At 34.1% G+C, this 13,177-nt stretch overlaps 1 protein-coding gene across 9 annotated transcripts in view; it reads left to right on the forward strand.

Annotated features, from left to right (window-relative positions):
* The window catches only part of LOC120425148 (dual 3',5'-cyclic-AMP and -GMP phosphodiesterase 11-like), a 271,336-nt gene that overhangs the window by 235,144 nt on the left and 23,015 nt on the right, over window positions 1–13,177 (forward strand). For all 9 annotated transcript variants that reach the window (XM_052707524.1, XM_052707525.1, XM_052707523.1 and 6 more), the window contains one exon: window positions 61–211. In XM_052707524.1, the coding sequence (XP_052563484.1) occupies window positions 61–211 (151 nt within the window). The remainder of the gene's footprint in view (window positions 1–60; window positions 212–13,177) is intronic.

Raw genomic sequence — 13,177 nt, forward strand, 5'->3', positions numbered from 1 at the left:
CGTGGGCGGTCGTTTCATCTTTGGACTAAATTATTTTTCCTTCTTTCTCTTGCTCCACAGATGTTTAGTGTCTAAATTGTTTGACGTGTGCTCGAGCAGCACGCTGGAGGAGATGGAGCAGCAGGACGAGGTCAAGGTGGCGTGGGGCACCGGCATCGCTGGCCACGTGGCCGAGAGCGGCGAACCCGTCAACATCCCGGACGCGTACCAGGTACGGGTTTTTGGTTTTATTTTTGTTCGTTGCTCGACTGTTGATGTTTTGTTGCAAATTTTGCGTGGTTTTTCAGGTGGAAAAATAACAGAAGCCAAATTGGTGAATAATGGAGTATGCGGTTTATTGTGGGAGGGATTCTGAAGCTTGTGTTTTGGGATAGTAATTGAATTATGTTGGCAGCAGTTTTATTATAATGTGTACTGGGAAAGAGTAAACAACGCTGTATTTTGTAGCTAACCAACCGATCATGTTTTTGGGGAGCTTGGAAAGCTTTTTGTGTGGAAGTTCACTTTTGCTCGCGCTCCGTTGTTTTCTGTTATTTGACGTGATAATTGTGCCTTATTGTAGCTTAATTGTGTTCTAAAACTTTTATAACTACGTATAGTAGTGGAATAGAGTGGTTTTAAAACAAATATCGTGGTTTATTGAAGGAAAAAATCGAATTTTGCGTGACCGGTCCAACGCGGTTTAGTTTGTTTTTGTTTTCATTCGGGAGGCAGCGGGGAGCTTTTGTGCGATTTCGTTTTCTGCTGTTCCTCGGCGAGAAACGTCAAAAGGGTCGTCGTGCGTTACAGGAGAGCTTTTAGGTCAGGGATGCCAGCTAGTGTTTTTGAATATCTGTACATTCTAACTGTTATGTTTGTACAAGCTAGCAATGAGAAAAAGTGAACAAAATAAGAAATTTAATGCAAAAGAAACTTTTCGCGTGCGTTTTTCGAGTACGAATCATTTGTTTGGACATCTGTGCAAAGGAAGAAAAAATATGCAGCTGCTTTTGTGGATTTGATAAATCGGCCAATGAAGGATGACTCCGGTGAGTTTGTTCCGTGTTAATGCATGGTGTGTGTGTGTGTGTGTGTGTGTGTGTGTGTGTGTGTGTGTGATTACTTGCGTGATACAAATACAAAATATGCTGTTTTCCTGCACCGGCAGAATTCTTCAATATGAATCAGGATAAACATGAATCGCGCGTTTATAGCAATATCTCCTGTTGGATTATCAGTCTAAATTTTCTTTAAATTTATCATGTTCTATTCAAGAATCGTGTACAGATTAGATTCTGTAGGTTTCGCAATTTCGATTTTTTTTTTATACTTTCTTTAGTCATCTTGAACGGGATTTGCAGTTGTCGTTATGACTTTGTCAACAGAATTGATTTATTTATAAGATCCTTTATTTCCACAGCCGGCTGTCTAATATTGGATCATAAACTATTATTCGCGTCGGGATTAAACATTTAAAAATACTAACAACAAACTAAATAGAAACTGATTCGACAGCAACATTTAGTTGCTTTAGAATAAACCTTCAATCGTTAAAATATTAATTCCGCACATTCACTGAACGGGAAATGTCTCAACAGCAGCATCCGATTGCTTGCCTTGAGAATAATAGTTTATCCGTTAATCTCACTCACATCTCAATGGTCGTATCGCTTGCTTAGGGCGAATCCCAGACCTTTACCTATCACAACTACCAACTCCCCGCGACACTTACGCAGCCCTGTTGTTTAAATTCGATCAAATTTGGTCCAACGGTCAATTTGGTCAAGTTCCACAATAGGGTTGGGAAAAAGAGCCTGCGGTTTCGCTACCTTTTTCTAAGTAAGTCAAGCATCAACATTTCCCGTGCTCCGAATCCTTTTTCCTCTCCCGGTGAATGGTGGAGATGGGAGCGGCCGGCAATGGATGGCTTTCATGGTGCTGCCTGTCCTGTTCGGGTAGAATTGGTTTTAATTCCCTTTAATCATTTTCTAAGCAACCTGGGCTGGACAATCATCACATGTACATGAAGAAATCCAGTCTGCAACCCGCTAAGATCACCATCTCCATGCGAATGCGAATGCGAATGCGAATGCGAATGCGAACCAACCGATCATGTTTTTGTGACCATAAAGTTTTGTTATGTTGCAAAAAGAAACAAGTGAATATCGGTTGTTCGTCGCACATGCAAAATCTTAAAACTAAAAACTGAAAACTAAAAACTAAAAACTAAAAACTAAAAACTAAAAACTAAAAACTAAAAACTAAAAACTAAAAACTAAAAACTAAAAACTAAAAACTAAAAACTAAAAACTAAAAACTAAAAACTAAAAACTAAAAACTAAAAACTAAAAACTAAAAACTAAAAACTAAAAACTAAAAACTAAAAACTAAAAACTAAAAACTAAAAACTAAAAACTAAAAACTAAAAACTAAAAACTAAAAACTAAAAACTAAAAACTAAAAACTAAAAACTAAAAACTAAAAACTAAAAACTAAAAACTAAAAACTAAAAACTAAAAACTAAAAACTAAAAACTAAAAACTAAAAACTAAAAACTAAAAACTAAAAACTAAAAACTAAAAACTAAAAACTAAAAACTAAAAACTAAAAACTAAAAACTAAAAACTAAAAACTAAAAACTAAAAACTAAAAACTAAAAACTAAAAACTAAAAACTAAAAACTAAAAACTAAAAACTAAAAACTAAAAACTAAAACTAAAAACTAAAAACTAAAAACTAAAAACTAAAAACTAAAAACTAAAAAACTAAAAACTAAAAACTAAAAACTAAAAACTAAAAACTAAAAACTAAAAACTAAAAACTAAAAACTAAAAACTAAAAACTAAAAACTAAAAACTAAAAACTAAAAACTAAAAACTAAAAACTAAAAACTAAAAACTAAAAACTAAAAACTAAAAACTAAAAACTAAAAACTAAAAACTAAAAACTAAAAACTAAAAACTAAAAACTAAAAACTAAAAACTAAAAACTAAAAACTAAAAACTAAAAACTAAAAACTAAAAACTAAAAACTAAAAACTAAAAACTAAAAACTAAAAACTAAAAACTAAAAACTAAAAACTAAAAACTAAAAACTAAAAACTAAAAACTAAAAACTAAAAACTAAAAACTAAAAACTAAAACTAAAAACTAAAAACTAAAAACTAAAAACTAAAAACTAAAAACTAAAAACTAAAAACTAAAAACTAAAAACTAAAAACTAAAAACTAAAAACTAAAAACTAAAAACTAAAAACTAAAAACTAAAAACTAAAAACTAAAAACTAAAAACTAAAAACTAAAAACTAAAAACTAAAAACTAAAAACTAAAAACTAAAAACTAAAAACTAAAAACTAAAAACTAAAAACTAAAAACTAAAAACTAAAAACTAAAACTAAAAACTAAAAACTAAAAACTAAAAACTAAAAACTAAAAACTAAAAACTAAAAACTAAAAACTAAAAACTAAAAACTAAAAACTAAAAACTAAAAAAAACTAAAAACTAAAAACTAAAAACTAAAAACTAAAAACTAAAAACTAAAAACTAAAAACTAAAAACTAAAAACTAAAAACTAAAAACTAAAAACTAAAAACTAAAAACTAAAAACTAAAAACTAAAAACTAAAAACTAAAAACTAAAAACTAAAAACTAAAAACTAAAAACTAAAAACAAAAAACTAAAAACTAAAAACTAAAAACTAAAAACTAAAAAATAAAAACTAAAAACTAAAAACTAAAAACTAAAAACTAAAAACTAAAAACTAAAAACTAAAAACTAAAAACTAAAAACTAAAAACTAAAAACTAAAAACTAAAAACTAAAAACTAAAAACTAAAAACTAAAAACTAAAACTAAAAACTAAAAACTAAAAACTAAAAACTAAAAACGAAAAACTAAAAACTAAAAACTAAAAACTAAAAACTAAAAACTAAAAACTAAAAACTAAAAACTAAAAACTAAAAACTAAAAACTAAAAACTAAAAAAAACTACAACTTTCAACTTTCAACTTTCAACTTCCAACTACTTCCGACTTCCTACTTCCAACTTCCAACTTCCAACTTCCAACTTCCAACTTCCAACTTCCAACTTCCAACTTCCAACTTCCAACTTCAACTTCCAACTTCCAACATCCAACTTCCAACTTCCAACTTCCAACTTCCAACTTCCAACTTCCAACTTCCATCTTCACACTTCAAACTTCAAAGCTCACAGCTCAAAATTTTGACTGCGCAAAGCGATTTGTCAAATTTCCTGAGCGTTTTTCTCAAAACATCGAGTTGATTTACGGGTGCCACGATATCTAGAAATTGGGTGAACCAAATTTACTGAAATTTGAGGTGAAGACTCGCAAGACAAATTCCATGTGCAAGTCGAAGCCCGATTTTAAATTTTCATTTTAAAAAATTACAAAAATAAAAAAACTGGCATTTTGAGTGTGTGCTCAAACCAACCCCTGAAATTTTTGCCGTTTCACATGAATGTAACCCCTTAAGGTGCAAGTAAATGTGGGGGATTTTCGAACATGGTAAGGTTTTTTCTCAAATCTTATTACATGCAAAATTCAAGTACTCTTTGCTGAACATTTTGCACTAAAAAAGTTTTTGAAATTTTTTTGTAATGCCGGGAAACTCTCTTCGACAACTTTGACTCAAAATATCTCCTAATAGTTGTTAGAAAATGTACCTTTTTTACGACATACGAAATTCGAGCAACTCATCCTCTACATTTTGTTCTTTGGGACCAAATCTCTAGGATGAATAGGTTTTGAGAAACTCTCTTAGACAAATGCAAACTTTTGAAAATTTGCATCATTTTTGGTGTTTGTTTGTTTGTGTGTGCGCGCATCTCATGGCCTGCCTCCAACGCGCGTTCACAGCCGCCCGCCGGCAGCGCACCTCGCTGGTCAGCAGGAGTGTTGTTGTTCAAGCCATGCGTGACTTTACTGATGTTGCGCGGTGGGAGAAGTTTGGTGATAAATTAATAAATATTTTTTTTTTCGTTTTTGTTTCTTTTGATAGATTATGATGTAGTATACTGTATAGTATATTTTTTTAAAATGTTTTGCGACTGTGGTGTGGCCAGCCAAACAAATGGTTATGATTTCTAAGCGCTTTGGATGAAAAAGCATGGGAGCAAGCTTGTAATTATTTTCAAAAGGTTGGTCATCCATGAACCCCAAAACCTTTTTTGGACCGTTCTGGCCACTTTGGAACCAGTTCCCGGTACTCCGGTGAAACCCGGAATATGGCAAATTATGTGATTATTATGGATCCAGCCATTTGGGAGTCAAAGTTCATCAATTTCAAAAGATAGGACATCCATGAACCCCAAAACCTCTTTTGGACCGATCTGACCACTTTGGAACCGGTTCCCGGTACTCCGGTGAAACCCGGAATATGGCAAATCATGTGATTATTATGGACCCAGCCATTTGGGAGTCAAAGTTCATCATTTTCAAAAGATAGGACATCCATGAACCCCAAAACCTCTTTTGGACCGATCTGACCACTTTGGAACCGGTTCCCGGTACTCCGGTGAAACCCGGAATATGGCAAATTATGTGATTATTATGGATCCAGCCATTTGGGAGTCAAAGTTCATCAATTTCAAAAGATAGGACATCCATGAACCCCAAAACCTCTTTTGGACCGATCTGACCACTTTGGAACCTGTTCCCGGAACTTCGGTGAAACCAGGAATATGGCAAATTATGTGATTATTATGGACCCAGCCATTTGGGAGTCAAAGTTCATCAATTTCAAAAGATAGGACATCCATGAACCCCAAAACCTCTTTTGGACCGATCTGACCACTTTGGAACCGGTTCCCGGTACTCCGGTGAAACCCGGAATATGGCAAATCATGTGATTATTATGGACCCAGCCATTTGGGAGTCAAAGTTCATCAATTTCAAAAGATAGGACATCCATGAACCCCAAAACCTCTTTTGGACCGATCTGACCACTTTGGAACCGGTTCCTAGTACTCCGGTGAAACCCGGAATATGGCAAATCATGTGATTATTATGGACCCAGCCATTTGGGAGTCAAAGTTCATCAATTTTAAAAGATAGGACATCCATGAACCCCAAGACCACTTTGGAACCGGTTCCTAGTACTCCGGTGAAACCCGGAATATGGCAAATCATGTGATTATTATGGACCCAGCCATTTGGGAGTCAAAGTTCATCAATTTTAAAAGATAGGACATCCATGAACCCCAAAACCTCTTTTGGGCCGATCTGACCACATTGGAACCTGTTCCCGGAACTTCGGTGAAACCAGGAATATGGCAAATTATGTGATTATTATGGACCCAGCCATTTGGGAGTCAAAGTTCATCAATTTCAAAAGATAGGACATCCATGAACCCCAAAACCTCTTTTGGACCGATCTGACCACTTTGGAACCGGTTCCTAGTACTCCGGTGAAACCCGGAATATGGCAAATCATGTGATTATTATGGACCCAGCCATTTGGGAGTCAAAGTTCATCAATTTTAAAAGATAGGACATCCATGAACCCCAAAACCTCTTTTGGACCGATCTGACCACATTGGAACCTGTTCCCGGAACTTCGGTGAAACCCGGAATATGGCAAATTATGTGATTATTATGGACCCAGCCATTTGGGAGTCAAAGTTCATCAATTTCAAAAGATAGGACATCCATGAACCCCAAAACCTCTTTTGGACCGATCTGACCACTTTGGAACCGGTTCCTAGTACTCCGGTGAAACCCGGAATATGGCAAATCATGTGATTATTATGGACCCAGCCATTTGGGAGTCAAAGTTCATCAATTTTAAAAGATAGGACATCCATGAACCCCAAAACCTCTTTTGGGCCGATCTGACCACATTGGAACCTGTTCCCGGAACTTCGGTGAAACCAGGAATATGGCAAATTATGTGATTATTATGGACCCAGCCATTTGGGAGTCAAAGTTCATCAATTTCAAAAGATAGGACATCCATGAACCCCAAAACCTCTTTTGGACCGATCTGACCACATTGGAACCTGTTCCCGGAACTTCGGTGAAACCCGGAATATGGCAAATCATGTGATTATTATGGACCCAGCCATTTGGGAGTCAAAGTTCATCAATTTTAAAAGATAGGACATCCATGAACCCCAAAACCTCTTTTGGACCGATCTGACCACATTGGAACCTGTTCCCGGAACTTCGGTGAAACCCGGAATATGGCAAATTATGTGATTATTATGGACCCAGCCATTTGGGAGTCAAAGTTCATCAATTTCAAAAGATAGGACATCCATGAACCCCAAAACCTCTTTTGGACCGATCTGACCACTTTGGAACCGGTTCCTAGTACTCCGGTGAAACCCGGAATATGGCAAATCATGTGATTATTATGGACCCAGCCATTTGGGAGTCAAAGTTCATCAATTTTAAAAGATAGGACATCCATGAACCCCAAAACCTCTTTTGGACCGATCTGACCACATTGGAACCTGTTCCCGGAACTTCGGTGAAACCCGGAATATGGCAAATTATGTGATTATTATGGACCCAGCCATTTGGGGGCCAAAGTTCATCATTTTCAAAAGATAGGACATCCATGAACCCCAAAACCTCTTTTGGCACAATCTGGCCACTCTGGAACCGGTTCCTGGTACTCCGGTGAAACCCGGAATATGGCAAATTACGGGGTTATTTCAGAACAATTTTGGATTCAGCAATGTGGGTGTCAAAGTTTATCATTTGCAAAATCTAGCTCATCCATGAACCCTAAAACCACTTTGTACCGATCTGGCCACTTTAGGACCGATTCCGTTAATCCAAACCTGGAATATGACAAATTACGGAATTATTTCAGAACAATTTTTGCACCCAGCAATTTGGGTGTCAAAGTTCATCATTTTCAAAATGTCGGGCATCCAAAAACTCCAAAATTACTTTTAGATCGATCTGGTCACTTGGTGATTGGTTTTAGTAACTCCGGTGCAATCCGAAATATGAAAAATTACGGGATTATTTCAGAACATTTTGGGACAAGGCAATATGGATATCAATGATCATCATTTTAAAGATCAGGCTTATTTATGATCCCCACAAATATTTTTTACCGATCTGGTCACTTAGGGGCCGATTCTGGAAACTACGATGAAACTTGGAATATTGAAAATATGGGATTATTTCAGAACGATTTTTGACTAGGCATAGGCAAGATGGTTGTCAAAGTTCATAATTTTCAGGAACAGGCTCATCCATGATCACAATAACTTGTTTTGAACAGATCTGGCAACTATTGAATCGGTTCCGGGGCTCTTTCAGAAAAAAGTAACTAGCCAATGTAGATGTGAAATTATATATTATGAATTTTTACACCCAAATTGCCTGATCAAAAATTGCTTTGAAAAAGGGACCAGATTGGTAAAAAATGATTGTGGGGATCATCAATGAGCTTGATTTTAAAAATAATGAACTTAGGCACCTATATCGCCTTGTCGAAAATTAATATAAAATAAACGCGTCATTAGTTATATTTCGAATTGCATAAAAGTTTCAAGAACCGGTCCCAAAGTGGCCAGATCGGTCAAAAATGATTTTGGGGTTCCTGGATGAGCTAGATTTTGAAAATTATGAACTTTGACACCCAAATTGCTGGGTCCAGAATTGTTCTGAAATAATCCCGTTATTTGCTATATCCCTGGTTTCACCGGAGAACCAGGAACCGGTCCCAAAGTAGCCAGATCGTAAAGTGGGGTTCATGGATGACCTACCATTCGAAAATGATGAACTTTGACACCCAAATGACTGGGTCCATAATATGCTCATAATTTGCCGGAGTACCGGGAACCGGTCCCAAAGTGGCCAGATCGGTCCAAAAGTGGTCCTAGGGTTCATGGATGACCGGTTTCCCCGGAGTTGGAGACCTACCCGCCCAATCCGGAAGATCTCCGGTGGTCCAGAATGCATGGTCAGCACTGTCTGGTAGAACAACGATCATAACTTGAAAAATTGTATTTTTTCAAAGATTGCTGTTTAAAATTTTTGCGGGACCCCAAAATCGCCATTTTTTACCCAGTTGACCCACCAGAAAACTTTTGTGTTTTCCGGCATATTTTCGAAAAATAGAAATTCTAACAAGTCCAATTAAAAAAAAGAAGTATGCAAATTGGATGAGTTATGGTCATTTCAATGATTTCAGTTTCACCCAGGCCTATACGGGTTAACCAACAAAAATAAAATAAAATAAAATAATCCAGTTAAAAACTGTCCAAAAAAATAAAATATCAAATATTCAAAATAAATTATTAATAAAAAAAATCCCTCTGGGATGGGAGTCTGAATCAAATCCAGTTCAAGTTAGTAATATGAATTTGTTATTCTATATACAAAAAGTATAAATTTATAAATCGGCATTAGGCCATGTCAAATATCTTATTATCAAAATTTCTCTGTTCTTTCTTAAATAAATAATTAAATAAAATAAAATCTTTTTAAAGAGGCTGTTGAAATAAATAATGAAATAATTTAAAAACCCTTCTGGGATGGAAGACTAATTCTGTTCCTGAATTTTTAGTTCTATAGCCCTGAAATATACCTTTACAACTTGACATAAGGGAGAAATTGAAAAAAAATAATTTTAAAAATTTATATACAATTATCTAAATAATTATTAATTATTTAAAATAAATTATATAATAATTCTGAAATCCTTCTTGGATACAAGCCAGATTCAGTTCCTGCACATGAAAGCGATAAGATTTGTAGTTCTATATCCCTAGAATATAAATTCACAATTTGGCGTAAGGCAACGTGAAATAAAAAAAAATAGAGTAAAATTAAATATATGAAATAATTTATAAAAATATTCTTAAATCCTTCTGCGAAACGAATCTGGTCAGTTCCTGCACATGAAAGCCATGATTACTTTTTCAAAACAACCAATGCGCTATGGGTTTCAAATGTACATAGGACCTTTTGAAAAAGTAAGCAAGAAATATCCTAGAAACATTTACATTTATTTCCCCGTCCGACAAAAGGCGAGTCGTGGGACCTTCTGGGATCGAACCCAGGCAGACTTTGTGAGAGGCAACCATGCTTATCCCTACACCACGGGTACCGCAATTAAAAAAAAAAACCTTCTGGGATGGGAGTCTGATTCAGTTCCTTTTCATGTTAGTAATCAGAATTTGTTGTTTTATTACCCAAAGGAAAACATTTCTAAATCCTTAGAAACTCAGTATGTTTAAAACAGGGGCGCTCAAAGTTTTTGGAGGCCGGGCGAAATTTGAAGCTCAAATGAGCTTGCGGGTCAAATTTTCAAAAAAAGGTTATTGAAAAAAATTAGATTACATTATTTTAATTTAAATTATAAATTTTAATTTAAATGTGTTTAATGAAAAATCGTTGAGAGCCATAATTTCAACAATTCAATGAAAAAAATGTTAGAGAATGTTTTAAGCTTCCGCAATCATTATTTTCAAAACAAAAAAAAAGATTCGACAAAAAAAAAACATTTTAGCGAAAAAACATTTATTTATTTCATCGAAAATTCGCTAAAATTCATTTTTTTAATAAACCCAAACATGCTCAAATGATTCTAAATGCAAAGGAATGCATATTTAATAAATTTCAGCTGATTGCATTTAAATTTATTTTTTTTTGAAGTTTTGATGTTTTTTGAAAACATATTTTTGCTCCTGGTTTTTGAGCCATTTTTTTTTATAATTTTGGAGGGGTGGGTTGATCGACGAAAGCTTTGTAAAATATTTGCAACAAACTTGATCCTCCGATTTCCACATTTTGTCTGCCTAAATCAGTTGGTAGTCAATCAGATTCGTTATCTAACTGTAATGAGTTCGATTCCCGAAGGAAGTGCAAAGTATGTTTGAGGGTCAGTTCATAAAAATGTCATTATGATTTGCAAATTAATAAAGAAAACTTGCATTTTTGCAACTATTACAGAATTCTGCCTAAGTCAAACTTGAATTTCTAAAAAAATTGATGAAAATTTTGACGATATTTACTAGTTTCACTCACATTGAAACGTGTAAAATTGTTTTTTAATTAAAAAATATTTTGAAAAAAAAAATTGTACCCTAAAGTGGGTATCAAAATATTGATAAATCATAAGTTTTTTTATTAACAAAAAATAAAAAAGATTAGTATACAAAAGTTTAAAATAAACCATAATTTTGAAAAAGTATAAAATCACTTTACAAGTGGTCAACGGGCCATTTTACATGATCATTCAAAATGGGTCCGCGGGCCACAAAATATCACCTCGCGGGCCATACTTTGCACTATGGTATATTGGGTGGCCAAGTTTCAAAAAAGTGACATTCTCCAAATATTTTTTGGTATTTTTTTCTCGAAAGTAAACATTCTAACTAAGAAAAATCCAAATTTTTAAAGCTCTAAGTTTGTTCATTACGGAGATACGCAAGCTGAAAGTAAAAAAATGGAGTAAAAAACTAGCGTTTTTCGTAAAAAAAGGCTGATTGTTTAATTTTAACATAGCTCAGCCATTTTAAATATTTTATTAGGACAATTATACATCGTTGGAAAGGTAATGAGATAAGCTTTGAAACTATTAATAGATAAAATGTTGTTTCCGAACCAAAAACTGAAGTTTTCATCGAATAACTGGAGCATTTTTTTGACAAAACTTATTTTTTTGTGTTTGTTAATCGAGTACTTTTTTTGCTAACCGATGCTAAACATGAAACTAAGATCACTTGAAAGATTGGATCATAATCTAAGATTGCTGAAATTTCCAGCCTGCGATTTTTTGCGTTTTCGGAGATATGCCATTTTGAACATTTACGTTTTATCAAAATTTGCTGCAATCTACATATGCGCCCGTTTATTTCACTTGCTTTGCTACCTACTTCGTGGGCATCGTCGCTTCAAAAATCAATACCTGGTTTCAAGAAGTTCGAAATGACTTTATTGGAATTTTCTGTTGCCTACATTTAAAATTGAGTACCTTAGTCAAAATAAGGTATTCGTACCGAAGTTTCTCAAGCGAAACTGGAGAATCTCAGTTTGATACCGAAAAAAGTATTCAGCAAAATATTGACTTAGCATGATGAATTTCTGCGATCAATCCATGAAACTGATCCACATTTAAGTTCTATGTTGGTTAGTACAAAACATCATAAAAGTACCTTTAACATATCCTGAAGCCGTCAGAAACTCTATAATCAAATGAATTTTCATGAACAAGAACATTAGGATTAGTAAGAATATGTTTTGTATTTTATCGTTTTAATTCATAATTAATATTTTGAATAAAATTAATTTTTCTGTTATTTGATTTAACAATTAAAATTTTCGCAATTTATGCCCGTAAGGGTGGGGGCGGTGGGTCTCAAGTTATATGGCATGGACTCACAAAAAGAAACACACAGCAGTAAATAATAAATATTTGACTTAAAATTGATTTATTACGCTTAACAAAATTTTGTTGGAGGGGAGGAGGGGACGGGGGGGCGGGGGTGTGAAAGAAAGTTGAGGGAGGGGTTGTGTCCTTAAAGTGGGGATGTATTAGCTTATCCATAATTTAATAATATAAACTTGCAATAAAATATATACGCAATTCTTTTGCACTTGCAAATGTTTGAAAAGACTATTTATTATAAACAATCCACTATTGAAAAACATGAAAAGTCATAAAAATCAACGTATATCATTTCAATACCATACAATTACCCAAATTTGTATGAAAAAACATTTAAAAAGCAAAAAAATAATTTGGCCGCCTGTTTGTATGGAGATGGCCCATAGTGCTTTGGTCACCCCTGGTTTAAAATTAAAATTTAATTAAAAAATCCTTCTGAGATGGAAGACTGATTCAGCTCCTGGTTGATGTTACTAATCAAAAATCGTCTATTGTGTGCTATCTTGTGACAACGACCAAGTAAATAGGAACTATGTGTCACAAGTGTGCACAGATTTCCCAAACAAACTAAAATAAGCTTAAATCAAGAGTTTAACCGACTTTATCAGTATATTTTTAATAACATACGATTGCATTGCATTTAAAAATGTGTTAAAAGTAAATTTGTGAAAAACAAGAAATAATTTCTACATTTTTCAACAATTTGTATGACGTGTTACAAGATAGCAAGACGATTTTTGATGAGAAATCGGTCTATGGCATGTGTCAGGTGTGATCCGAGAAACGGAAGCGAATATCCTAAATCGGGTTATAGCATCTTGTAG

This window comes from Culex pipiens, chromosome 2, assembly GCF_016801865.2.
Source record: "Culex pipiens pallens isolate TS chromosome 2, TS_CPP_V2, whole genome shotgun sequence".
NCBI classification, from domain to species: domain Eukaryota; kingdom Metazoa; phylum Arthropoda; class Insecta; order Diptera; family Culicidae; genus Culex; species Culex pipiens.